At 44.4% G+C, this 27,477-nt stretch overlaps 1 protein-coding gene across 2 annotated transcripts in view; it reads left to right on the forward strand.

The window, feature by feature from the left end:
* Positions 1 to 27,477, forward strand: part of DIAPH2 (diaphanous related formin 2) — a 4,230,744-nt gene that overhangs the window by 398,443 nt on the left and 3,804,824 nt on the right. For both annotated transcript variants that reach the window (XM_078688424.1, XM_078688425.1), the window contains one exon: positions 21,297 to 21,401. In XM_078688424.1, the coding sequence (XP_078544550.1) occupies positions 21,297 to 21,401 (105 nt within the window). The remainder of the gene's footprint in view (positions 1 to 21,296; positions 21,402 to 27,477) is intronic.

Below are 27,477 nucleotides of genomic sequence, written 5' to 3' on the forward strand. Positions count from 1 at the left end.
TGTCTTGCTCCTTTTTTGTTGCCCCAAATACAAGTATCAGCAAAAATCAAAATTTCCCTTTTCCTTCTTTTTATAAGACTAGCGTCTTAAGAAGATCTTAGGTCACAGAACTATTCTGAGCGGGGCTTAGAGCTTCAATCAGATTAACACATTTACATATCATACAATTTTACTAAATTTACAAATAATGATCAACAGGATGCAATAAGGGCAGAGGGAACAAAGAAATGAATTCTATATTTTTATTTGTAAAGCTTTTCTAGTTGTATTGATAAAAACATCATTTTAATCATAAAAACGATAACATCTTAAAACAATTCATACACAAAAATTCATAAAAAGAAAAAATATGTTGACGCGGCGTTTCGGTGAAAAGAGATCGTCACCTTCTTCAGGACACTTTTTTCATTTAAAAACAGTCTGAATAAGACAAAATTTAAAACACTTATTACAAAAACTGTCATATTGCACTCATAGCCTTATGCACATACATTTTTTGCCAGGAGAGGACCCCTGAATCTTTATTAAACAATCTTATTTATTTTGTATATGTTATCCATAGTTTGAGTTTTTATTGTGTATTGTCTGCCCCACCTCGTGTTCTACCATCATTTTAGCAAAAAGGATTAAATAGATGACATTTGGTTCAAGAAAAACATTCTTATTTGCTTTAAAGTATACATTATTTTTTGTTTCTAATGCTTTTAACAAATCTAAACATTTCCTAATGGCAAAACTACATTGTATACAGTGTGCATGTCACAACATACATTATTTGTTAATCTGAAAACTCTTATTTTTTTCCCCTTGGTTTATATTACTCCCAGGATAGAGAGCTATATGTCCTGAGAATCTTGTTAAAACAACCTACCTATATTGGTTACTCGCTACCAGCTGTATTCAATTAGCTGTGTAGACAGATTTATGCAGTTGGTTCAATATGTTCTGTAATGGGAAAGGAATGGGTTATAACATGCGTGAATCATTTTAGGATTTTGTTATTATTATATGCAACTAAGATCTCTGTTGGTACCTAAAGTCTGAATTTATTTGCTTATCTCCTCTTGTTTAGGAACTTTCTTATTTCTGTTGTTCCGTGTTTCCCTCCTTACAGTTTTCCTTGGCCACTATTACAATTGCTGTTGGAATAAGAAACCATAGAGTTTTATAGAATCTTATTGGCATTCTGATTTGGGCTGCCACTGTGCTTATCAAAAGGCTTACCATAAACTTTGTTTTTGTGCTTACACAAGCAGGTTATTATCACTTTTCCCTCCTGGTAGGTTGATGTGGATTATCGCCAACTGTTAGGAATAAATCAAACCCCAACATTTGTGTCGCAATCCCACTATCTATGAGTTATTGCACCGTTATTCTTAACTGGTTTCAAAAAATAGTAAGTACCTGTATTTAAGATTAGGATTTTTCACAGAGTGCCCCTTCCGTCAATTGATGCGCTGTGAAATCTATTAACCAAACACATTTGCTTGAAAGCAGTTATTGTTATTGCTTGCGGGTTATTAGTCTAGGTATTTAGGTTTAATACGCGTAATTTTTAAGATCTTACCTCATTATTATGAGGAGGTATATATTCAGGACGGCCGTCTGTTCTTTGATTAAACTACAAGGAATAAACAAATTATGTTGGCCTGTTTTATTGTTGGACTTCATTTAATCAGACCCTCTCTTTGTCACAAACTTCATTCCCTTATCTTGGAATAAAAAACTCTGGTCTTTTGAAAAAACCTCATCCACTTGGCAAATTCTTAGGTTCTTTGTGGAGCAACTCACTTAAATCTGAAGAGGGGACAATATATTTATTGTAATTTAAGAATAATTAAAGATCTCTATTTCTGGATTGTCTAATAGTTTTGTCCCTAACTGACTACACAGATAATAACCTGCCTGTGTAAGCACAAAAACAAAGTTTATGGTAAGCCTTTTGATAAGCACAGTGGCAGCCCAAATCAGAATGCCAATAAGATTCTATAAAACTCTATGGTTTCTTATTCCAACAGCAATTGTAATTGTGGCCAAGGAAAACTGTAAGGAGGGAAACACGGAACAACAGAAATGAGAAAGTTCCTAAATGAGAGGAGATAAGCAAATAAATTCAGACTCTAGGTACCAACAGAGATCTTAGTTGCATATAATAATAACAAAATCCTAAAATGATTCGCGCATGTTATAACCCATTCCTTTCCCATTACAGAACATATTGAACCAACTGCATAAATATGTCTACACAGCCAATTGAATAAAGCTGGTAGCCAGTAACCAATATAGGTAGGTTTTTTTAAGAAGATCCTCAGGACATATAGCTCTCTATCCTGGGAGTAATATAAACCAAGGGGAAAAAAATAAGAGTTTTCAGATTAACAAATAATGTATGTTGTGACATGCACACTGTATACAATGTAGTTTTGCCATTAGGAAATGTTTAGATTTGTTAAAAGCATTAGAAACAAAAAATAATTTATGCTTTAAAGCAAATGAGAATGTTTTTCTTGCACCAAATGTCATCTATTTAATCCTTTTTGCTATTATGATGGTAGAACACGAGGTGGGGCAGACAATATACAATAAAAACTCAAACTATGGATAACATGTACGAAATAAATAAGATTTTTTAATAAAGATTCAGGGGTCCTCTCCTGGCAAAAAATGTATGTGCATAAGGCTATGAGTGCAATATGGCAGTTTTTGTAATAAGTGTTTTAAATTTTGTCTTATTCAGACTGTTTTTAAATGAGAAAAGTGTCCTGAAGAAGGTGACGATCTCTTTTCACCGAAACGCCGCGTCGACATATTTTTTCTTTGTATGAATTTTTGTGTATGAATTGTTTTAAGATGTTATCGTTTTTATGATTAAAATGATGTTTTTATCAATACAACTAGAAAAGCTTTACAAATAAAAATATAGAATTCATTTCTTTGTTCCCTCTGCCCTTATTGCATCCTGTTGATCATTATTTGTAAAATTAGTAAAATTGTATGATATGTAAATGTGTTAATCTGATTGAAACTCTAAGCCCCGCTCAGAATAGTTCTTTGACCTAAGATCTTCTTAAGACGCTAGTCTTATAAAAAGAAGGAAAAGGGAAATTTTGATTTTTGCTGACAGATAAACCCATTCCCTTTTTCCACAAAGGGTTCCTCCCAACATATTCTTACTCCCAAATACAAGTATGTCATCACTGTAATTAAAAGCATGCATGCCAGGTTGAATTATTTGTCATATAACACCCTGAAATATTTCTGTAGCTGACGACACACCAAAACTAAACCTTTTGTATCTGAACCAACAAACATTAGTCAAAAAAAGTTGTGTACCTGCAGTTCTCCTCTCTTCTCTTCCAACTTGCGTTGCTGGTATACCTTGTTCAAGTCAAGAGGGGAGAAGACTTTGGCAATGTTCAGTTGTATGATCATCTCCACTATGTGTAGACCAAGATGTCTTTCTCTCTGAAGTGCTTTGTTGGCCTGGTGCATATCAACACAGATGCGCACTGCACTTCCACTGTCTTTTTTTGTCAGGACTGGTGAATCGCTTGATGATGTCATGCTTCAACATCTTATCTAGTTCTTTCTCAATAGCTTCTTGCAAATGGAAAGCGACTCAACGATGCTGCTGGGCAACAGGGCGCTTGTCCTCATTGATGCAAAGTCACACTTTCATTGTTTTAAGCCATCCTAGGCCATGAAATAACCACTAAAACTAAGTCACAACTTCAAATTGAGTGTTGAGGTTGTAATTAAGAGATACCAGTCCCATATCAGCAGCGGTGTCAAAACTGAGCAGGCTTGCACTGGATCAGGCTCCTTGAAGAACTTGAATTGGCGCTCGCACTGATACTGATTTGTGTTTCACTGTTGTCATGGATGATCTGTGACTCTAAAATGGTTTAGAAGCAGCCCACATGCATACTTTCGTGTTTGACAGGTTAAAATATGGCACAGGAGATAGGCTGTTGAGCACACCTTTGACCTTTGTTGTAATCTTGGGACAATGTCCAAATGAATTCCTATTGTTTCGTGTGGTGGTTCTCCTTTGTGCTTTGTTCTTCTTCGCAAGCAACTGAATTTACACTTGCCTGTCGGACGTTTAACTATGTCTGAAAGACCTTACTCCGTGTAAGGGTAAATTCAACAGCACACCTGGAGGCGATGAATCACCAAATAAGTAATTAGATTTTTAAGATCCAATCAGTAAAGTTATTTAGAATGATGTCATCTTTATTTGAATGTTGATCAAATCAAGTTTCATCATATGATAAAATATCCAATAGTAGGTACAAAATAAGACATCCAAATTGTTCAATTGTTCATCAATATGGCAGTACGCTGAGACATCTGTCCCCGATGCATTTCGAGCCAATGACTCTTCTTCAGGGGGAATGTTCTCAACACCGCGTACGAGAATGTAAAACTGTTGGCATATAAGTAAGTAAATCTTCTCGGTTTGTTTAACTATGCCATCATTTCACATCCATCTTCTTCACTGGCACTGGATAATGACGTTGATGACCCTCTGTAAGAAGAACTTGACAATGATCGACTTTGTCTGTTTTTTACTTGTTGTAACTGATGATTCTTTTTAGGTCTCGCCTGACCCAGCGCTTGCGCTGGACTGGCGAGACTTTAAGTAAGGGCGCTTCAAAAAATGCTACAGCTTGCAGTACATGTGCGCAGGTGCGCGCTTATGAGGAGAGGCGCCATGGCATTCCTCATGCTCATTAAGCGCATCGCTCACCGCGCGCTTGATCGCGATCGCTTTCACTTTCGTGACGGCCGCGCGCGCACCACTCCCTTTGTACTTTCCCTTGTTTTGCTCGTGTCCAGTAGCTTGCAGACAAAGCCGTGTTTTGAAGGATCACATTTGAAATGTTATCATTTCTGTTTCATTTGTTAAGTTGTTCCCCAGAGGTGGTCCAATGTGTTAGCATATTCACTTAAGAACCCCTTTTTAAATCACCCATTGGTCAATTGACATGTACTGAGGTCCGTATAATTGTACAATGACCTCGGATAATCAAGGGAAGTGAGAAAGCGGCACCTCCCCTCTTGTCAAAGCTCTGATACACGTGGCCTGAAATTTGCCAGGGGCGATCTCTCCGTCGAGGCCAGTCATTGAATGGTCATGACGCACCAAACGCTCGTCTAAGCTGGTTTTGTTGGCATCGATGGGCAGGGGTGGAAGCTCGACCTGCTGTGGGGAGGCCTGAGACTCCCACCTCACCTTAAAAACTCATTATAAAGTAACCCATGTGCCTAGAGTCACCCAGACAAATCTAACAGACTTCCAAGTTTTCCCGGTCAGAGGTTCACAGGACTCTGTCTGCATTTTAAAGTCAAAATTTGTTAGTTTAAGGTGGTTCTTCGTTCTGCAAGATACAACAGTTCTGTTGTTTGCCTGCGAAGGGTTTCGCCGGAAGGATAGAGATGGAAACAGGGCCTGGGAAAGGGGTTAACGCGGACGGATATGTCGCATGGCACCAGTAAATATACACACTGCGTATCCACTGCCGCTCTGTGTGCAGAATGGTTAAATGTCCGCCGGAGGAACACACATTTAGGGAGGGTGGATGTGCGCTCTCCACAGACCCCTGGCCCCAGACTCCAGAGCCCCCATGTGTCATAAAAGGCTCATAAGTTTTGCCCGGTGTACTACCACAAACCCTCTGAGCCTCACTCTCACCTCGTCTTCTGGGGTACACCACACATTCCACAGACCCACCACCGTCCAGCGTGTCACTACATACCTGAGGAACCCCACTGATTCGCTATTAATACTACATTGCACCATCACATACCTCCGGAGCCTGTTTTCAATGCACCACATCAGACCTCATTTGCCTCTGTCTAGTGCATCACCACAGACCTCATGAGACCAACACAGACCCCCAGTGCATCCCAATATACTCTTTAAAACGCATGAGTCTCGTCGCCTGCCCCACCTGGCAGCGCTGCTGGGATTCCGGGGATGGGATGCGATAGGTATCTCCACCTTGGGAGATGTGATGTCAGTCTGCTCCCTGAAGTCCTTTCAGAACCTGCATGATGAGTTCAGGATGCCCCGCTCCCAGTTCTTTAAATACCTCCGATTTCGCCATGCACTGACTCCACACCTAGCGGACCTTGAGCAACTCTCCGAGTTTAGTCCGCTAGAAGCCAAGCTCTTTATGGGAGAGTTGCCAGATAAGAAGATCTCCCGCATATATCAGACACTGGTCCACCACTGTTCATCTGATTTGCAAAGACTCAAGTCTGCGTGGGAGGGGGATGTGGGGAGCCTAGAGGAAGAAGATTGATCGGAGGCCCTGGCGAGTCCTAGAGAGGCAGCAATATCCACGCGCCTGTGACTGATACAATTTAAGTGTTTACATTGCACTTATTTCACACGAGAGCGCTTATGGAGGGCGGGCATGGTCGATTCCCCAGAATGTCTCAGGTGCGGGTCAGAAGTGGGCACACTCTTACACACTGTCTGGGAGTGCACAGTACTACATAGATTCTGGGATGGGGTGTTTAGAAGCCTATCGGAGGTATTAGCTTGGGAGCTCCCTCGTGACCCGGAATTGGCTCTGCTGCATATCATGGAGGGGATAGGGGCAATAGATATAAGAGCCACTTGTTATTCCTGGGCTTGATGTTGGCCAAACGAGACATTGCCAAAGCTTGGAAGGCGCCCAGTGCCCCGCCGCTGGCCGCCTGGAGGAACGGCGCGGACTATTGTATGGGACTTGAGCAGCCTGTATTTAAAGCCAGGGGGTGCCCCCGTAAGCATTTTAAGATTTGGGCCGACTACCGGGGGCTGGACTTGGACCCCCCACCTGAGAGGTCTGTCTTCCCGACAATCTGAGTGATGGATGTTTGGTGTTGCACGGGAGGTGGCTCTGTGGGTTTAGCATGCTCTTGGTTGAGATATTCCTTAGTAAACTGTGCATTGGCAGGGGCGCATTGGGAGGGGGGAGTTGGAGGGGGGTGTTTGGGTATTTCGTAAAAGTCTGATGATGCTAATCTTGAGTAATTAATGTGTGCAACAGACTCCGGGTGTCGGGGCTATGCATTCTTTGCGTGTTCAGACAAATAAAATGTGTTTAAAAAAAAAAAAACATGAGTCTCTGTTCAATGTATCACCACAAACCTCCTTAGCCTCTGGGTCTTTATACCCCGCTGTAGGCGGGAGGAGGGAAAGGCAGGGGTAGGAAGCAAACAAAACAGCCCCCTCCCCAGCCTTTCATCCCACACCTAATCAGGCGACGCGTATTGGAGTCACTCAGAGAACAAGCATTGGCATAGCCAATAGGTCTCGCTTTTGGGACCTTATAAGTGTTTAGCCATGCAACAGTTGATGTTGTTGCACCAAGCATAATATGCTGGATAACTGAACACTTATAAGGTCCCAAAAGCGAGACCTATTGGCTATGCCAATGCTTGTTGGCTTTGTGGGTGTGGTGAGAAAGCTTCTGGAACCTTTTGGCGCCCATTTTCTCTTCTCGCTGTGATGTAGTTAGGTTCTCTTTCACCTTTCTAACCATTATTAGGTGGTTTTCTTTACTGCAACCTTTGTATGTTGATCCTATGGCTGGACATTTGTCTTAATCGGGAAATGAAAACCCACATCGAAAACAATGTTTATTATTCTTTGAGGCGTCTACTTGCATGCATCTACCCTGTGCTTATGCTTTATTTTCATGAGCAACCCGGATTCATTTTTTGCTGTTCCAGCTTCCATATCAGTAGCTTGTCGATCTGCTCTTTCTCTGGCTCTTGTAGCCATTAGTACTTTCTCTAAGCTGAGCGTCTCTCTCAACATGTGTCTTTGGAAGGAGTCTGAAAGACAACCATCGGAGACATGTGGCTTCTTGATCATTACATTCACTAAACTGGCAGTGTTTGATGAGCACATTAAGTCTTTCAATAAACTCATCCATCGCTTTATCAGCTTCTTGACTCGCTTGATTGAAAATTTACCTTTCATAGTCGACATTCGGCATCGGATTGAACTTGGCTCCCAGTGCTTTTTTTTAACTGATGGTATGACATTGCATCAGTCTGCAAGACTTTCTTCAGCATTTCTTTCACTCCATCGCTGACAATGTTTTTTAAATATTGAATGATTTTCTTATCAGCTACTTGTCCTAGGGCATCTATGAAGTAATTGAAGTTCTCAATCCATGTAGTCTAACTGGCACCAATATTCTACTTCTTAGTGGTGTTGAATGGCGATGGTGGTTTCAAAGAGCATATGCCGTTCAGATGACAGCAGTTGTTCTTTTGGGATGGTACCTTCTGCAAGCACTAGCCGTGTGCTTGTACATGGGTGCCAAACCCGATCAGAGATCGTAAGGCGCCATCTTTCTTGATGGTAAGTGACGGTTTTGTCTCTTGTGTTTGTTCGGCACTGTCTTTAGCTTTCTGCATTGTACCTGATTGTGGCTGCTTTTAGTATTTTGCTGGTATTGGTGATGACTCTGTCTTATGATGTGGTGCAATATGCCTTCTTTTGGCCTTACCAGGGTTTTTTGGTGAGCTTTCCGAATGTGTTTCTCTGCTGGGTCTTCAACTTCTTTGAGTACCATATGTGCTGGAGCAGAGCACTGACTCCACACACGTCAACATCGAATTGGTTCTAATCAACTTGAGTGCCTGTGGCATGTATGAGCAGTGTGCTGTAACATTGCAAACTCACAGGGAGAGCTGTCTTGTTTCTTCGGGGCACAAAGGCCATCCTTATCTCCAGTTGTAGGGTCCTCCCCACCCCCGGGAGCAGGCAAAGGAGTTGCCAAACCCAGAGCTCTGGATAGCACTTTTTTATTCCTCAGCATACAATCACACACTGCCCTCTCATCACATTATAACGGTTAATAACTACACCATAACACCTCCGAGCAAGGTTCGTAATTCCTTGTTAAGACCGCCTAGACTGCAAGGGTCCTACAGCACATAGTCTCACGGCACTACCAATGTTTTTTTTTTAAACTCTGACTACTAGGAAAGGAAAATGATCACAGCAACTTCAAAGAAGTTTAAAAGAAAGAAAACATTATATAAATCCAAAGTCAATCACTGCCCAGATGGAAATAACATCTGACAGAACAGATTTCCAAACTAAGAAGGTAGCAGGGGTGGCATCACTTAAGCCCCTTTCAACCTCTAATTTGCTTTTCTGGGACACGCTTGATGTAGCTGCAGATTGGGGGCAAGGCAGGGTTGCATTGAATTATTTCCCTTCACCTTAGTGTCTTCTATCAACTTCCATAATGTGGCTCTGTTCACATCCCAAGTCAGATTATATACACTTTCAAAGGATATTAATGAGCTGCGGGTATATTAGCGTTCAATTCTGAGCTTATGCTTTCTGTCTGCTGCTCAACTCTGTTAATAATGTATTGGTATTTTGAGTAGCATTGATAATTAATCTTGTAGAGCTACCTTATTTATGTAAGGCAAAAAAAAATGAAAACACCAGCCTGATGACCCCAGGCTGGTAAAACTCAATTTTAGTGAATTTCCATAATGAGGAAAACACTTTTCCTCAAAACATTTTAGGAGATTTAACAAAAAAGATGAGGATATGTGATAAAAAAAATATATTTTTAAGCGTATTGGGAAAAGGGTAGAAGGCAAGGTGGGGTAAGAAGGAAGAGGTACTAGGGTTTATGTGGGCATAGATGTACTGGATGAGAGATCATGATGAAGGTGCACAGGTTTAGTCAAGTGTAGATTGACTAGTGTATAGCTGGGGTAACAGTGCTGTGGCAGATGAATAGGAAATTCTAGGTTCCAGACCGGGGTGCTGTGGTAATTCAAGCAGGGCTAAGGACACAAATTAAGGGTAGGAGTAGAATTCTAGTGTAGTGATAGAGATACTAAAGGATCGTAAAATGGTGGTGGTACTATGGCAAAGGAAACGGAAGGTATACCAGGGTAAAAGGAAGGTAGAGATTTATAACAGGTACATTGGAAAAGGCAACATGTATAGGTATTAGGGTACAGGCAGGGGTAAAGGTACTACAATAAAGGTAAAAGTAGGTGCTGGTATAGGTAACAGTAGAAAATGTACTGTATTAGAAATAGAGATACAAATATGTTGTGGCAGCTGTAGTAGTGTATAGTAGTGGGAGAGAGCACTGGTATAAAAGAAAAGAATTCTTGAGGGAAGGCAGTGGCTGCTTGCTCATTAGGGCATTGGGGCTCAGCCTCACCAGTTTTGAAGAGCCACCACTTCCATCCCAACTAAGTAGCATTCTCTGTTGCCTCTGTTGCAAACTGCTAAACAGACAGAGCTCTATACAGTGCTATTTAGCTGACAAGACTTTTAGGCAAATGAACTAACTTTACATTGTTTGCTTAAGCGTACACTGGTTAACACATTTGTCTTTTAGATGCACAAGGCAGCATGATTGCCATCCCCAAATCAGTCAGGCAGTCAGGTAATATTAGGAAAGGAACAGGCAAAGGGGAAGCCTCTGGGGCTTCATTGAGATCCCTGGGCACTTTGTCACACATCTTAGTAGGAGGGTGAGACACCATTCCTCTCTTCAGACTGATTGATGAAGCAGGTATCGATGTGAAGAACTAGGTAGGCCCTCATCTTAGCCTCACTTGCCATATAATTGCTTGTGGACCTAATTTTACTTTCTTTTCTGCACGACCCGAGCACTTGAAATGCAGGGACCGTGAAGACTTCCTTATCATAATATGAGCACTTCGGCCCCAATAAAGAATAAGGAGAGCAGTAAAAAAGGGCAGAGGAGGACTTTCTTTCTCGCATCTTTGCCTCAGAATCAAGATATTATTCATGCTGTGGAGCCTGCCAAGCAATTTATGGCGCACTACATACCCGTGAGGGTCTCAAGGTGCTGGGGGGGGGGGACGTGGATGCGGCTACTGTTCGAAGAGCCATGTCTTGAGAAGTCTTCTGAAGGTCAGAAGGTCTTCGGTCTGCCGTAGGCGGATGGGGAAGGGTGTTCCATGTCTTGGCGGTGAGGTGGGAGAATGATCTGCCGCCGGCGGTCACTCTTTGGATGCGGGGGATGGTGGTGAGAGCACGGTCTGCGGAGCAGAGCTGGTGGGTGGAGGTGTAGAGGCTGAGTCAGCTGTTGAGGTACGCTGGTACGGTGTTGTGGAGTGCCTTGTGTCCGTGGGTTAGGAGTTTGAAGGGTATCCTCTTGTTGACAGGGAGCCAGTGCAGGTCTCTCAGGTGGGGTGTGATGTGGCTGTGGCAAGGGATGTCGAGGATCAGGCACGCGGAGGCGTTTTGGATGCGTTGGAGCCATTTCAGGAGTTTGGCCGGGGCTCCTGCATAGAGGGCGTTCCCTTAGTCTAGTCTACTGCTGACGAGGGCCTGGGTGACCATCCTTCTCGTTTCGGTGGGGAACCACCTGAAGATCCTGAGAAGCATGCAGAGGGTGTTGAAGCAGGAGGAGGAGACGGCGTTGACCTGCTTCGTCATGGAGAGGGTAGAGTCGAGGATGACCCCTAGGTTGCGTGCTTGGTCGGTGGGTGTTCGGGGTGTTCCTAGTGCAGTCGGCCACCAGGAGTCGTCCCAGGCTGAGGGGTTGGATCCAAGGATGAGGACCTCCATCTTGTCCGAGTTCAGCCGGCTGTTCCTCATCCAGTCGGCGACGGCCTTCATTCCTTCATGGAGGATGGTTTTGGCGGTGTGGGGGTCCTTGATGAGGGAGAGGATCAGCTGGATGTCGTCGGTGTAGGCCATGATTTTGAGGTTGTGCCGTCTTGTGACATGGGCGAGCTGTGCCATGGAGATGTTGAACAACGTTGGGCTGAGGGATGAGCCTTGGGGTACGCCGCAGATGATCCCTGGTGGCTTCGGAGCGGAAGAGGGGGAGGCGGACGCTCTGTGTTCTGCCGAAGACGAAGGAGGATGTCCAGTCTAGGGCCTTCTCCTGGATTCCGGCGACGTAGTGGCGTGTTCGTATTGTTCGGTGGCAGACCGTGTCGAATGCGGCTGATAGGTCCAGGAGGATGTGGGCCGCGGTTTCTCCGTTGTCTAGCAGGAATGTGATCCTAAAACTTTGCTAAAACGGGCTATCCACTGGGTGGGTAAAAAATTGTTCTCTCTGCCCAGCCTTACATCAATTGGCAACAATAGGCATTCTTTTTAATTTGTTTAATGATACCAGCTGTTGTTTTGAGATTGATAGTGAGATTCTGAGATTGATTGTTGTCTTTAAACTGTCATTCGGTTAGGGAGTACCAGGAATCACCCCGACTCCTTAACTTCGGCCATGCATAAATGTGTTTCTCCTGTAGGTGTCTGGGCACCAGAAGAATGTTTGGAAACTTTCAAATACTTTTCCTCCAAAACATAGGGACTTAAAAAAAAAAAATTCTAACTTTTTGTCTTCCAAACTTTCATCTGGACTAATCCACTTGCTGTGTCTGACTCGGGCTCCATCGCTGTCAACTTGAAATTGCACTTTGGCCTGGTCTACCTTGACCATTGACTATCATTGGTGCTTTACATTTTCTTGGTGCTATTTCTCCTTAAAACTTCAAAAATTCATATTGCTCTTTGGTGTCATATTGATTATTGCGTTTTGCTGTAGTTTTTCTAGATTGGATTGGACTTTTTATAAAAGATTTCTTAGGGTTCACTCTGACAAGAGAAGTAATTAGTCCTTGAGGTGGGCAGCCACCCATTCCAAATAAGAATCCAATTTCTTACACCTATTTCCTCAAACATTTTATTAATGAAGCCGAAACCTCTATGTTAACTTTAGTATTTAACATTCTTAATCTCAGGACACAATAAAAGTGACAAGTTAATAGTCACCCTCTGTAGTTTAAACGATCTAATTTAAATCAATCAGGATATTCATTACATGTCTGTAAGTGTCACAGGAGAGCAGTATTCTAACCATTTGAGAGCCACACAGTCCTAATGACTAAACATTGATAATCCTAGGTAGTACTTGTAGACTAGAGGAAACCTGATCACATACTGAGATGCTCAAACTAATCTACACTTCAATCTGTTTGATGCCCGGAGGAAGACAAAATCATCACCAGAATAGCCAAGTAAGCATTGAGATATGACTGCAGCCCAGTAATGAATACAGTTTTTTTCAGGCTGCACAAGAAAGATTGTTCTCAGTTGTTTACATCATATTTTAAATCTGATGATCCTAGGACGCTGGTGGCTCGGAAACATTTTTACAAATGCCAAAATTGATTTGAAGTTGACGAATGTTTTTTAACACTCAGTAACTTATCTCACAGCTTTGTGAATGGATGAGAGATGTTTTTTGTGACTCACTGTAAAGGTCCTGTGTTTTTCCACATGATAACCACTGTTTCTTCAATTTCATGTCTAAAATGAAATTCTGATATTACTGGAGTGCACAGAGTCTGCTTCCAGTCATCCTTCATCTGTAGATTTATAGGATCACAGCAGTGAACAATGCATCGCAAAACACAGCGGGTACGGAAAAAGCACGTTTATATTTCCAGACAGAATTCTGTGAAGAGGAATCATTTTATTATCCAGATGAATCATCTGTTGTTGAGTAATTCCTGAGTGTCAGGACATTAAACTTGAGTATTGCTGGGTGTCATTTGAAAATGGTGGGATTTAGATGCACGAATTATGCAAAATGTAAGGTACACTCCTAGGCCATGATTACGAGTTGAGAAGGGCAGACTCCCTATGTGGAATTCTGCTCTGCCCTGTCACGACGAGTCTGGTGTTCCTGTACCCGGTTTTCACAGATAGGACCAGAACTTTTGGCTGGAAAAATCGCATGAGGCTTCAGTTGTAACAGCATTCAAGCCTTGAAACCTAGCCTGCCCAGCCTTTTTATCTGGCAAGTGGGGGTTTTGCAATGCTGTTCTTTGTCAGAACTCTCCTACCCACACTTTCCCTCACTCTCTATACCATCCCACACAGAAGCCCCTGCACAGAACTACCACCTGCTCACGACATGTGCTAAATATGAACATTAAACCCCTCAGAATAGGGAATACTATACAGCATACTGCACAGAAATTCTCTGTTAACACGGTTATTCCTCATTTCACAGTGTCTACCTTGTAATTCCATAAGAAATAGCCAGGTGTTACTCTGTGGTCATTTACACCCCACCTATACCTTGCTACTCTTAATTGCTGCCTTGTAGTACAATTCTGCACAATGCATGCGTACAGTAGACACCATAATGTACATGCTTGTAAAGCACTCTGATATCCTTCGGGATCAAGTTCGCGCTATATAAAACTTTATAAATGAATAAATAAATAAATCTGCCAGGTATTCCCATAAGGTGGTTACATTGGACTGACTGCCCTTACTTGTGTTTGTGTTTTATTTGTTTGTAATGCATGCAATACCCATTTTATGATTGTGCAAACATTGGTAACCATGTACTTTGGCCTTATAGGAAAGTTAAATATGGCAATTTGGAGTAAGTCAATTTTGACATGGCAATGCACACGCAATTGGGCCGGGTTAGCAATGTTCTAGTGTACAGAGTCCAAAAGCACAAATAACCTTAGCAGCCTCCATGAATGTTTTGGGAATTGCTTAACGTGGTTCCACATTAACTCCCCTGCAAATAACTAATTTTCTACACATTTGTTATTTCTATTGAAATGTAATGTATTAAGCTTAGAGATGGCTTATTTTTCAGGATAAGTGTGCAAAGAGCAGCCAACAGACATCTCGGTGGGTGACTTGTGTTATCTTGGTAGCTGTACATTAATCTCCCTGATAGCATGTAGTCTTTGTTACCATTTCTTTATTACTAGTATCAGGGAAGTCAATGTTTCCAAAAATCCTTACAACTTTGCCTTTAACCTTGTCTTAAGGAACCATCCCCTAGCTCATCGACAATTAATACTAAATTGTTATGCTTCTTTGGTGCCACCCAATAATTCATCTTGTTGTGATGTATGTTCTAAAACTGGAACATCCTGTATGTAACACTGTTCTTGGTTTGAACACCTATTGGTCATGAGTAAATACTGCACTCTCACATATATTTTGACTTTATAATCTCCATCCAATGCAACCAGGGCCGGACTGGCCATAGTGGGCACCGGGCGTTTCCCCGGTCGGCCGCTAGGGTGGGGGTCGGTTTTGGGCCCCTGGGGGGCCGTTTTTGTTACGGGGGTCGGCAATGTCGGCCCCCGTAACAAAATCGACCGAAACTGGCCGTCGCAAACTGCTCAACTGCACTCCCCCTGACCCCAGGGGAGGGCCAGCTGAACAGTTTGCCAGGGCCGGTTTCTGTTCTCAGTCCGGCCCTGAATGCAACCTGTATTGGATGAACACAATCTTGACTGGTTATCCACTGGTAGTCACAAAAGTTAGCTCTGTGTTAAAGTTAGCTTCCTGGATGTTGGCAAGATTTACACATCTACCTATAAACCTTACAGAGAATTAGCTGTGCAAATGGCAGCATGTATTTGTGGACAATCCTGTTTCGGGAATCAGAAATGGTGCACTTCTACATTTATTTATGAGATTTTCTCACACAAACATTCTGCCATTATGTTAGAAGCCTCTAGCAAAGTCGCTTCTCTGCTTGGTCCCCCTGAATTTTTTGCCATTTACTGCAACCTATTCTTTATGTTTTTTTGCTACTATTAGGTCTCTGCACTGCAACACTGTCTGTCAGTACCATAGTGCATGTGCTCTGCCCCAAAAGTGGGCTGTAAAGTTGGTATCACCCAGTTGGAGTATTTAAATCTTCATTAAGGCCATTGTAATTTGGAGCATGTATATGTACGTTTAAATATATGTATACATGGTTGGCCTTTCAATGGTAAATTGTCATTGTGGAACCATGTCTAGAGAGGCATATGGTGTGTAGAACGCTGCAGCTGTCCCTGAGGGCTACTGGAGTGACCAAAAGCAATGTTAACAGCATTTGGATAAAAGTAAGACTTAGCAATGTATTTACAGATTGGGGACTGGGACAAGGTGCTGAGGCTTAACCAGACAGGGCACAACCTCAGTGGGCAAGATACCAGGTTCCTCCTCCTCAAAGTGTTTTACATCGCTAAAAAAATGGTTCAGCGGGACCTCAGGGTAAAAGTATTAGGCCTTGTGGAACTTAGACCGGCTACAGCATCCAGCCTTGCCCCACTGATGGATTTTAAGAACCAAAAAGGTGCTTTGTCTGAAGGTAATACTTAGACCATGGCAAGGTTGGATACTCTATCCAAGCAGCAAAACAACCTTTGTGGCTTTCAAATCTGTCTTTGCCCTACTCATAGCTTTTGGTGCCAAAATCAATGGCTTCAACAGAAGCTTGACGGTGACGTATCCAACTTTGAGGGACCACTTTGAGAGACCATTGCTTCCTTGACTATGGACCTTGTCACCTACAAGACTTTGAGTTCCAAGAAGTAGAGTAAGTCTCTAAGTAAAAACTTTAACCAGAGTACCCTGTTTGGTATAGTTTGCCCACACCACTACAGCTTGGACTGCTTGAAATCAGACCTCAATCAATCAATCAAGGATATGTTTATTTAAACTGATGGCCTTTAAACAACATAACATTAAAATGTAATAGCAAATACATATATAATGATACATTTAATCAATAAAACCATAAAAATGACCCATATAAAATATCTTTTCCAATAAAGTCTGCAGGTAATCCTATAAAATACATCTGCATCCCTACTAAATCTCCATAAACATTGCACTGGCTGCACTAATAAATCTTCCCTTAGCACATGCTATGCTTAAAAAGGCCATATCGGTTAGGAATTCTGGAGAGTGCCCACGAGTCAATATTCAATATTTCAGGAATATTGGGCGTAACCATTGTCTCCGCTGTTGTTTGATTTTTGGCAATCTAACAAAATATGCAACATATCACATTTAGGGCATCATTAGGGCTTTGTCCGCCTGCCATCCTGACGGAAAATGGGACCGCCCGCCATATTTGCGGTGGTCCCGTGGGGGAGATTGGGATGCGCCCGCCACACTGGCGGGTACATCATGCATTTTTAACATTGCAACGGGCGGTGCAATCCGCAGCACCCGCTGCAATGATTAAAATGCATGTTGTGCATTTGCATGCACAAAGTGGCAGGCACCATGCAGGGTGTACCATAGGTACCCCACCATGGAGGCCCGCTATGAGCCCCCAACAGCAAAGACCGCAAGCCTTTCAATGGCGGCAACGCTGCCATGGAACGGCTCATTACCGCACTCATCATAATATGATATGCGGTGTCTCACAGACACCGCCACCATATTGTGATCTTTTTCCGCTCGGTCGACAAATCGACCGACGGAAATCCGGCAGATGGTCTTTCCGTCCGCCGGGGTTCTCCCGCCATACTAATATGGCAGGGGAAATGGGTGGCGGTCGGAGGGAAATGTAAGGTGGATCGCCACCGCCACGCGTAGGTGGTGATCCGCCCTACGTCGTAATCTGCCCCTTAATATTCAACCCACAAGAACTGTTCCCTCCTATACCAATCACTTTTGCTTTTACTATATTACTTATCTTGCAAGGGTTGAGTCCTGTTCTTACTCTCAACACTTCAGTTCTTAGCAACTGGTGTGTTAGGGTATCCACATACGGATAACTCACTTCATTTCACCATGCATTTAACATAAAATGCACCAATTTATTTCTCTCTCTTAGATACTGATAGTCACTTTAGTTGGACAGTTCTTTGCCCAGCATTTTCAGCTCACTCTTGGAGATTTCTATTTGTAAGGTCTGTGGGAGTAGCATTACTTTCATATCTGTACAAACGGCAACCGGGTTGGTGCTAACCTTTTTGCCCATTTTAACTCACTTTGCACAATTTCATTCTTGCACCACTGAGAAACTTTCTGTCCATCCTCCACACTCAATTTGCCCGAGAATCTTATTAGGGCTTTTGCAGCCAGAATATTCCATGAAATCATGCCAGTTTCTAATCTTATTGCTTGGATCATGGCTGAACTGGGAAGTGACACTAAATACTTCAGGCATTTAGCCTCCCACCTGTTTTTTTCTAGTAATACATATTAGTTCAGCTCTTTATTGGAGTTACGGGGGGATCATTGCTTCATAGGCTTTTAGGACTGGTCTACATGACATTTCTCCAAAGGCCATATTAAGGGCCACATGCATCAAAAGAAAAACCTGGTCGCAAACGGGCAGATTCTCAGGATCTGCCCCTTTACAACCAGTATTTTTGCATTTGGGATGCATCCTCCCAAACGCAAAAATCGTAATTTAGGTAATCTCTAAATTGCGATTACTTAATTTGCAATTGCATTTAAGGAATCGCAAATTGAGATTCCTTAAATGCAATGCATTAAAGTAAAACATTTCGCAATTCGCTAATAGGAATCGCAAATTACCATCAATTTGTACTTGATGGTAATTTGCAAAAGCTTTGAAAAATACACTAAAGTTCGTTTTTCAAAGTTCCATTTTACACACATGCATGCCCTTGGGGCATGAGTGTGTGCAACATGTACTCATATGCCGATTTCAGGGGTGCAACAGGGTGTCCTTTTGACACCTTGGTACCCTTGAAATTGCATTCTCAATTTGCGATTCTCAAATTGAGAATCGCAAATTGAGAATATCTTCCCATTCATTCCTATGGGCCTCTAGGCCCATAGGAATGAATGAGGAGGTATTCCTTAATTGCGACTCGCAATTTGCGAGTCGCAATTAAGGAATGTTAAGAAATCACAATTGTTTTGCAATTTCTACATGCATAGGCATTTGCGATTTCTTAATTGCGATTCCTTAATAATCGCAATTAAGGAATCGCAGAAGCCTACCATAATACATGTGCCCCAAAATGTTTTCAGCCCACTTACCGAGGCAATAATCCTGGTCTTTTAAGCCTCTAGGTGGAATTTCCATTTCATGGACCACTCAAACCAGACTCTGAAATACTTATATTCATTTACTAATTCAACTTTCTCCGAGCCTAGGTGCCAATTCAATTTGCTTTAATTTATTCCAAAGCAAAGGACCCTAGTTTTATCCATATTTACCACAAGTTTTTACCAGCTACAATAATTCTCAAATGAAATCAGACCTAAGTCCTGGGTCTCCCAGGAGCTACTTTGAACTATTTTACATCTGTATCCTACTTTTTCTAGGTGCTTTGTGCCTTAAAACCTAACCTTAAAACATTCATACATTGAGTTCCCTTTGTCTGGTCCAATGTCTTTTGTAAAGTTTTCTCTATTTTTCAAAACTGGTTTGGGATTTTTATTGTGTTTTTTAAAAATTATTATTGGTACTCCTAGAACTTAACTCTTATTTTTCTGAGGAATGACCTGCTGTTTGTGCCACTGCATCCAGGGGTTGATTGAGCACAGTTTTACAGAGAAATTATTTGAGACCTAACCAGAGTGTTTGGTAAAAGTACTCCCTTTCTAAATTAATAACACATCTTCTGATAAATCCTATGTGAGGAAATCGGCTTGCTTAGTATTCATGGTGGGTCAAATTGCAGTTTTTGGTGAACAGCTACAAAAGTGAGTGCTTACACGCTTTGATTTAATTCAGTCAGTGACAGGATTGCTTTGGTTTTCAAGCTAAAAATGTATTTATGCAAGTATGTATTTGATTTATAAAATGCAATCTTGGGTACAAAGCAACAGATCTCTAAAAAGGAGAGGAAATGTTTTAGAGAGCGATAGCATTTTGAGGAAAAGCTTTCTTCACTAGGAAAACGTTTCTCTTTTGCAATAGCAAAACACATTTGATGGTAGTAATGCACTTGAGAGTCAAATTTGCGCAGATCTGTATTTCTATGTGCAAAATGCATATGTATGTGAGCATCAATGGGAATATGCTGTAGGTGGAGATATCCAGAAGTGCTTATGGGTTCTTTTGTGAATACTATCAAACTTTTTATTCTAGAATCAAACAGCAAAACTATTTTGGTGTTTGAAATAGAAAATGTACATTGTGATAATCATAGCCCTATGTGCAGGCCAATTTTGAGTGAATTCACTCCACATTCATAGCATCAGCTAAGATACCATCTAGAGAACCGTTTTGTCTCTTTTGAACTTTAGCTTTATTTTTTTTATCTTCGACTGCTTCTTCTAAGACTTTTCAAGAAATTTGCTTTGTGCTTGATAACATGGTATAGCTATTTGCTGTGACAAAGATAATATCTCTTACAAGTTGTGGCCACCGTGGCCACTGTGGAACCCAAGGCACAAAGCTGGTTCCTTATGTAGATTGAAGATGGTAAATATCTACCAGAAAAATGTAAGCAGTGTTAGGGCCATCTCCAGCCTGAAAGATCCCTTAACCAGACCATTTCTCAGCTTGTTACATTACTTGTACTTCGCATTGTGAAATTGTAGCTGGGACGAGAGTTGGCTATTAGGGACTCTGATACTATAAAAGATGACAAGCCAATTTACTTTTGGGCGACCCAAGGACCACCTCCACATATACTCCACATGTCCTCTGAAAGTCTACAAGAGCTGTTGCCTCAACCAGTTGTTTTAAGAGGTGGAGCACCAGGGAATTGTCAATGATCACGGTGGTCGGCAGCACAATTCCAGCAAAAAAACTCCTTTGGAAAGGCCTCTATTATGCAAGAGAAACCATGAAAATGAGGCAGACTTGGAAAAGAGGAGCTGGACTGATTTTGTCTTGTATGTAAACCATGTCTTAACAACTGATAGATAATTGATGTATCTCTGTTCAAAGGAAATGCTATCATTGTACTTGCATTACAAAAAAGTATAAACCAAGTAATTGAATTAATACAAAATTGTTTTTATTTTTCACTAAGGCTTTATCAATGTCGCCAATTTAATATTTTACGCATGAAATTGTATTTTGGCAGTTCATGTTTCCCGTTAATGTCCCAGTTAGAGAAGATATTTTGTGTACACATGCATTGGTTGAAACCGCTTAATTTTTCAATTTGGGAAAGTGTGGATACTATTTTGCAAACAGACAGTAGACCATCAGTTAATTGTAACTTTTGATGGTCATTTAGGATTATCTAAACACTTCTGGGACTTTAGCATACAGTATGAAATAACTATTTACATACTGTACTCCATATAATGCCTTCCATAGTATAAACGTACATTTTCGGTAATTCTGTAACCAGGCAAATTCACTCCATCTCTTAAACATAAAGCCAGTTATATTATCTCATAATATCAAACATGCATCAAACGGTTGAACCGTGTCTTCTATGTTTTTTTTGTTTCTTTTCTTATTGCACATATTTTTAATTTGGTTTTCAATGTGTCTAAAATGGTACTGTGCACATTAATGCAAACTCTCGCGTCTTTGTCTTTGCCTGAATAGGAGGACATGAACCTGAGTGAAGAACGCAAGGCTCCGCTGAGGCAGAAGGACTTGGCCACCAAACGTGAAATGGTTGTCCAGTACATTTCTGCAACTGCCAAATCTGTAAGTAATGATAAAGAGCATTCCGAGACAGTCCTAAGTAATGAGCTTAGCGTCTCCTGCGTCCTGCTTTTTGGGGTTGGATACATCACGTCTCTGACACAATTTATTCTCCTCGAGTGCGCAGAAAGCATTTCCCTCCTAATGTACTTTAACATGCCGTCAAGGATGGATAAACGCTTTATTAGAAATGAGTACATATCTCACGACGGCTCAGGGATTTGAAACATGGCACTTTTCTTCCTATAAACCTATAAGACGTCACACACTACAGCGCTAGGCTAATCTTAAGGATTTCAGATTTTTTTTGTGCAGTGTGCATGTCGCCATTGACACGATGATAGCGCCTTAGTAAATCATTCTGAAACAAAATGGCTGCTGAAATAATCTTTCTGATGGCTTCCTTTTGTGTTTGCAATAGCCTAGCAGCTTGCAGATGAGGATTTTTAGGTCTCGGCAACGAGAACTATTGTCGCCTAGTAAGCTAGCAAGGGACTACAGAGAGGTGGACGAGCCGACCAGGGTCTGTGGACGCGCACAAAGGCAGGCAGGCAGGCACGCGCCAGACACACACACAGACAGACACACGCACGCACACACACAGACACACACACACACCCTCCCTCTCTGCCCACTCCCTCTCTGCCGCCCCCCCCTCTACCCCCACTCACCGGGCTCTTTCCCTCTGCAGCGGGTCAGTCATGGCAGCAGGCAGACTCAGTGTCTTCTCCGGCGATCTTCAGCTGATGTGCACGCTCACGCTGCGTCTCCTGCGCGCCCACCACGCTGTTTCGCGCCCGTTGATCCTCAGCTTGTGATTACTACTCCTTCTAACCCGGATTCTAAATTACTATTTCTTGGTTCTCTAACTCCACTCTGTTGATTCGTAACAAACTGATATTCAGCTCATTTCACAGTCTCGCTTTTGCTTCTCATAAATACAATAAGATTATTTTAAGCAATGTCTACCTTCTTTTGGTTCTGTGCCTATTATGCTTCGGACTATAGAGTTTTAGAAAGTGTGGTGGAAGATTCCATGATATCAGTGGTGTGCACAGTGCAGAGTGAGTGTGCAGAGTGCAGAGTAGTGAGTGCAGAGTAGTGAGTGCAGAGTAGTGAGTGCAGAGTAGTGAGTGCAGAGTAGTGAGTGCAGAGTAGTGAGTGCAGAGTAGTGAGTGCGCAGAGTAGTGAGTGCGCAGAGTAGTGAGTGCGCAGAGTAGTGAGTGTGCAGAGTAGTGAGTGCGCAGAGTAGTGAGTGCGCAGAGTGCAGAGTAGTGAGTAGTGAGTGCAGAGTAGTGAGTAGTGAGTAGTGAGTGCAGAGTAGTGAGTAGTGAGTGCAGAGTGCAGAGTAGTGAATGCTGAGTGCAGAGTAGTGAGTGCAGAGTGCAGAGTAGTGAGTGCAGAGTAGTGAGTAGTGAGTGCAGAGTAGTGAGTAGTGAGTGCAGAGTAGTGAGTAGTGAGTAGTGAGTGCAGAGTAGTGAGTAGTGAGTGCAGAGTAGTGAGTGCAGAGTGCCGAGTGCAGAGTAGTGAGTGCAGATTAGTGAGTGCGCAGAGTAGTGAGTGCGCAGAGTAGTGAGTGCGCAGAGTAGTGAGTGCGCAGAGTAGTGAGTGCGCAGAGTAGTGAGTGTGCAGAGTAGTGAGTGTGCAGAGTAGTGAGTGCGCAGAGTAGTGAGTGCACAGAGTGCAGAGTAGTGAGTAGTGAGTGCAGAGTAGTGAGTAGTGAGTAGTGAGTGCAGAGTAGTGAGTAGTGAGTGCAGAGTGCAGAGTAGTGAGTGCAGAGTGCCGAGTGCAGAGTGCCGAGTGCAGATTAGTGAGTGCGCAGAGTAGTGAGTGCGCAGAGTAGTGAGTGCGCAGAGTAGTGAGTGCGCAGAGTAGTGAGTGCGCAGAGTAGTGAGTGCAGAGTAGTGAGTGCAGAGTAGTGAGTGCAGAGTAGTGAGTGCAGAGTAGTGAGTGCAGAGTGGTGAGTGCAGAGTGGTGAGTGCAGAGTGGTGAGTGCAGAGTGGTGAGTGCAGAGTGGTGAGTGCAGAGTGCAGAGTAGTGAGTGCAGAGTAGTGAGTAGTGAGTAGTGAGTGCAGAGTAGTGAGTAGTGAGTGCAGAGTAGTGAGTAGTGAGTGCAGAGTAGTGAGTAGTGAGTGCAGAGTAGTGAGTAGTGAGTGCAGAGTAGTGAGTGCAGAGTAGTGAGTAGTGAGTGCAGAGTAGTGAGTGCAGAGTAGTGAGTGCAGAGTAGTGAGTGCAGAGTAGTGAGTGCGCAGAGTAGTGAGTGCGCAGAGTAGTGAGTGCGCAGAGTAGTGAGTGCGCAGAGTAGTGAGTGCGCAGAGTAGTGAGTGCAGAGTAGTGAGTGCAGAGTAGTGAGTGCAGAGTGCCGAGTGCAGAGTGCCGAGTGCAGAGTAGTGAGTGCAGAGTAGTGAGTGCAGAGTAGTGAGTGCAGAGTAGTGAGTGCGCAGAGTAGTGAGTGCGCAGAGTAGTGAGTGCGCAGAGTAGTGAGTGCGCAGAGTAGTGAGTGCAGAGTAGTGAGTGCAGAGTAGTGAGTGCTGAGTGCAGAGTAGTGAGTGCAGAGTGCAGAGTAGTGAGTGCAGAGTGCAGAGTAGTGAGTGCAGAGTAGTGAGTGTGCAGCGTAGTGAGTGCAGAGTAGTGAGTGCAGAGTAGTGAGTGCAGAGTAGTGAGTAGTGAGTGCAGAGTAGTGAGTAGTGAGTGCAGAGTAGTGAGTAGTGAGTGCAGAGTAGTGAGTAGTGAGTGCAGAGTAGTGAGTAGTGAGTGCAGAGTAGTGAGTAGTGAGTGCAGAGTAGTGAGTGCAGAGTCGTGAGTGCAGAGTCGTGAGTGCAGAGTAGTGAGTGCAGAGTAGTGAGTGCAGATTAGTGAGTGCGCAGAGTAGTGAGTGCGCAGAGTAGTGAGTGCGCAGAGTAGTGAGTGCGCAGAGTAGTGAGTGCGCAGAGTAGTGAGTGCGCAGAGTAGTGAGTGCAGAGTAGTGAGTGCAGAGTAGTGAGTGCAGAGTAGTGAGTGCAGAGTAGTGAGTGCAGAGTAGTGAGTGCAGAGTAGTGAGTGCAGAGTAGTGAGTGCAGAGTGGTGAGTGCAGAGTGGTGAGTGCAGAGTGGTGAGTGCAGAGTGGTGAGTGCAGAGTGGTGAGTGCAGAGTAGTGAGTAGTGAGTAGTGAGTGCAGAGTAGTGAGTAGTGAGTGCAGAGTAGTGAGTAGTGAGTGCAGAGTAGTGAGTGCAGAGTAGTGAGTGCAGAGTAGTGAGTGCAGAGTGCAGAGTAGTGAGTGCAGAGTGCAGAGTAGTGAGTGCAGAGTGCAGAGTAGTGAGTGCAGAGTGCAGAGTAGTGAGTGCAGAGTAGTGAGTGCAGAGTAGTGAGTGCAGAGTGGTGAGTGCAGAGTGGTGAGTGCAGAGTGCAGAGTGCAGAGTGGTGAGTGCAGAGTGGTGAGTGCAGAGTGGTGAGTGCAGAGTAGTGAGTGCAGAGTAGTGAGTGCGCAGAGTAGTGAGTAGTGAGTAGTGAGTGCAGAGTAGTGAGTAGTGAGTGCAGAGTAGTGAGTAGTGAGTGCAGAGTAGTGAGTAGTGAGTGCAGAGTAGTGAGTAGTGAGTGCAGAGTAGTGAGTAGTGAGTGCAGAGTAGAGTGCAGAGTAGTGAGTGCGCAGAGTAGTGAGTGCAGAGTAGTGAGTAGTGAGTGCAGAGTAGTGAGTAGTGAGTGCAGAGTAGTGAGTAGTGAGTGCAGAGTAGTGAGTGCAGAGTAGTGAGTGCAGAGTAGTGAGTGCGCAGAGTAGTGAGTGCGCAGAGTAGTGAGTGCGCAGAGTAGTGAGTGCGCAGAGTAGTGAGTGCGCAGAGTAGTGAGTGCGCAGAGTAGTGAGTGCGCAGAGTAGTGAGTGCAGAGTGGTGAGTGCAGAGTGGTGAGTGCAGAGTGCAGAGTGCAGAGTGCAGAGTGCAGAGTGCAGAGTGCAGAGTGCAGAGTGCAGAGTGGTGAGTGCAGAGTGGTGAGTGCAGAGTGGTGAGTGCAGAGTGGTGAGTGCAGAGTGGTGAGTGCAGAGTGGTGAGTGCAGAGTGGTGAGTGCAGAGTGGTGAGTGCAGAGTGGTGAGTGCAGAGTGGTGAGTGCAGAGTGCAGAGTAGTGAGTGCAGAGTGCAGAGTAGTGAGTGCAGAGTGCAGAGTAGTGAGTGCAGAGTGCAGAGTAGTGAGTGCAGAGTAGTGAGTGCAGAGTAGTGAGTGCAGAGTAGGTATGTGCAGTGCAGGTATGTGCAGTGCAGTGCAGGTATGTGCAGTGCAGTGCAGGTATGTGCAGTGCAGTGCAGGTATGTGCAGTGCAGTGCAGGTATGTGCAGTGCAGTGCAGGTATGTGCAGTGCAGTGCAGGTATGTGCAGTGCAGTGGAGTGCAGTGGAGTGCAGTGCAGGTGAGTGCAGTGCAGGTGAGTGCAGTGGAGTGCAGTGGAGTGCAGTGGAGTGCAGTGCAGGTGAGTGCAGTGCAGGTGAGTGCAGTGCAGTGCAGTGCAGGTGAGTGCAGTGCAGGTGAGTGCAGTGCAGGTGAGTGCAGTGCAGGTGAGTGCAGTGCAGTGCAGGTGAGTGCAGTGCAGGTGAGTGCAGTGCAGGTGAGTGCAGTGCAGTGCAGGTGAGTGCAGTGCAGTGCAGGTGAGTGCAGTGCAGTGCAGGTGAGTGCAGTGCAGTGCAGGTGAGTGCAGTGCAGTGCAGGTGAGTGCAGTGCAGGTGAGTGCAGTGCAGTGCAGTGCAGGTGAGTGCAGTGCAGTGCAGGTGACTGCAGTGCAGGCGAGTGCAGTGCAGGCGAGTGCAGTGCGTGCAGTGCAGGCGAGTGCAGTGCAGTGCAGGTGAGTGCAGTGCAGGTGAGTGCAGTGCAGGTGAGTGCAGTGCAGTGCAGGTGAGTGCAGTGCAGTGCAGGTGAGTGCAGTGCAGTGCAGTGCAGGTGAGTGCAGTGCAGTGCAGGTGAGTGCAGTGCAGTGCAGTGCAGGTGAGTGCAGTGCAGGTGAGTGCAGTGCAGTGCAGTGCAGGTGAGTGCAGTGCAGTGCAGGTGAGTGCAGTGCAGGTGAGTGCAGTGCAGTGCAGTGCAGGTGAGTGCAGTGCAGTGCAGGTGAGTGCAGTGCAGTGCAGGTCAGTGCAGTGCAGTGCAGTGCAGGTGAGTGCAGTGCAGTGGAGTGCAGGTGAGTGCAGTGCAGTGCAGGTGAGTGCAGTGCAGGTGAGTGCAGTGCAGGTGAGTGCAGTGCAGGTGAGTGTAGTGCAGGTGAGTGCAGTGCAGGTGAGTGCAGTGCAGTGCAGGTGAGTGCAGTGCAGTGCAGGTGAGTGCAGTGCAGGTGAGTGCAGTGCAGGTGAGTGCAGTGCAGTGCAGGTGAGTGCAGGCGAGTGCAGTGCAGTGGAGTGCATGCGAGTGCATTGGAGTGCAGGTGAGTGCAGTGCAGGTGAGTGCAGTGCAGGTGAGTGCAGTGTAGGTGAGTGCAGGTGAGTGCAGTGCAGGTGAGTGCAGTGCAGGTGAGTGCAGTGCAGGCGAGTGCAGTGCAGGCGAGTGCAGTGGAGTGCAGTGGAGTGCAGTGGAGTGCAGTGCAGGTGAGTGCAGTGCAGTGCAGGTGAGTGCAGTGCAGTGCAGGTGAGTGCAGTGCAGTGCAGGTGAGTGCAGTGCAGGTGAGTGCAGGTGAGTGCAGTGCAGTGCAGGTGAGTGCAGTGCAGTGCAGGTGAGTGCAGTGCAGGTGAGGTCAGTGCAGGTGAGTGCAGTGCAGTGCAGGTGAGTATAGTGCAGTGCAGGTGAGTGTAGTGCAGGTGAGTGCAGTGCAGGTGAGTGCAGTGCAGTGCAGTGCAGGTGAGTGCAGTGCAGTGCAGGTGAGTGCAGTGCAGTGCAGGTGAGTGCAGTGCAGGTAAGTGCAGTGCAGTGCAGGTGAGTGCAGTGCAGGTGAGTGCAGTGCAGGTGAGTGCAGTGCAGGTGAGTGCAGGTGAGTGCAGTGCAGGTGAGTGCAGTGCAGGCGAGTGCAGTGCAGGCGAGTGCAGTGCGTGCAGTGCAGGCGAGTGCAGTGCAGTGCAGGTGAGTGCAGTGCAGGTGAGTGCAGTGCAGTGCAGGTCAGTGCAGTGCAGTGCAGGTGAGTGCAGTGCAGTGCAGG

The sequence above is a fragment of the Lissotriton helveticus genome, chromosome 4_1, assembly GCF_964261635.1.
Source record: "Lissotriton helveticus chromosome 4_1, aLisHel1.1, whole genome shotgun sequence".
Lineage (NCBI taxonomy): Eukaryota > Metazoa > Chordata > Amphibia > Caudata > Salamandridae > Lissotriton > Lissotriton helveticus.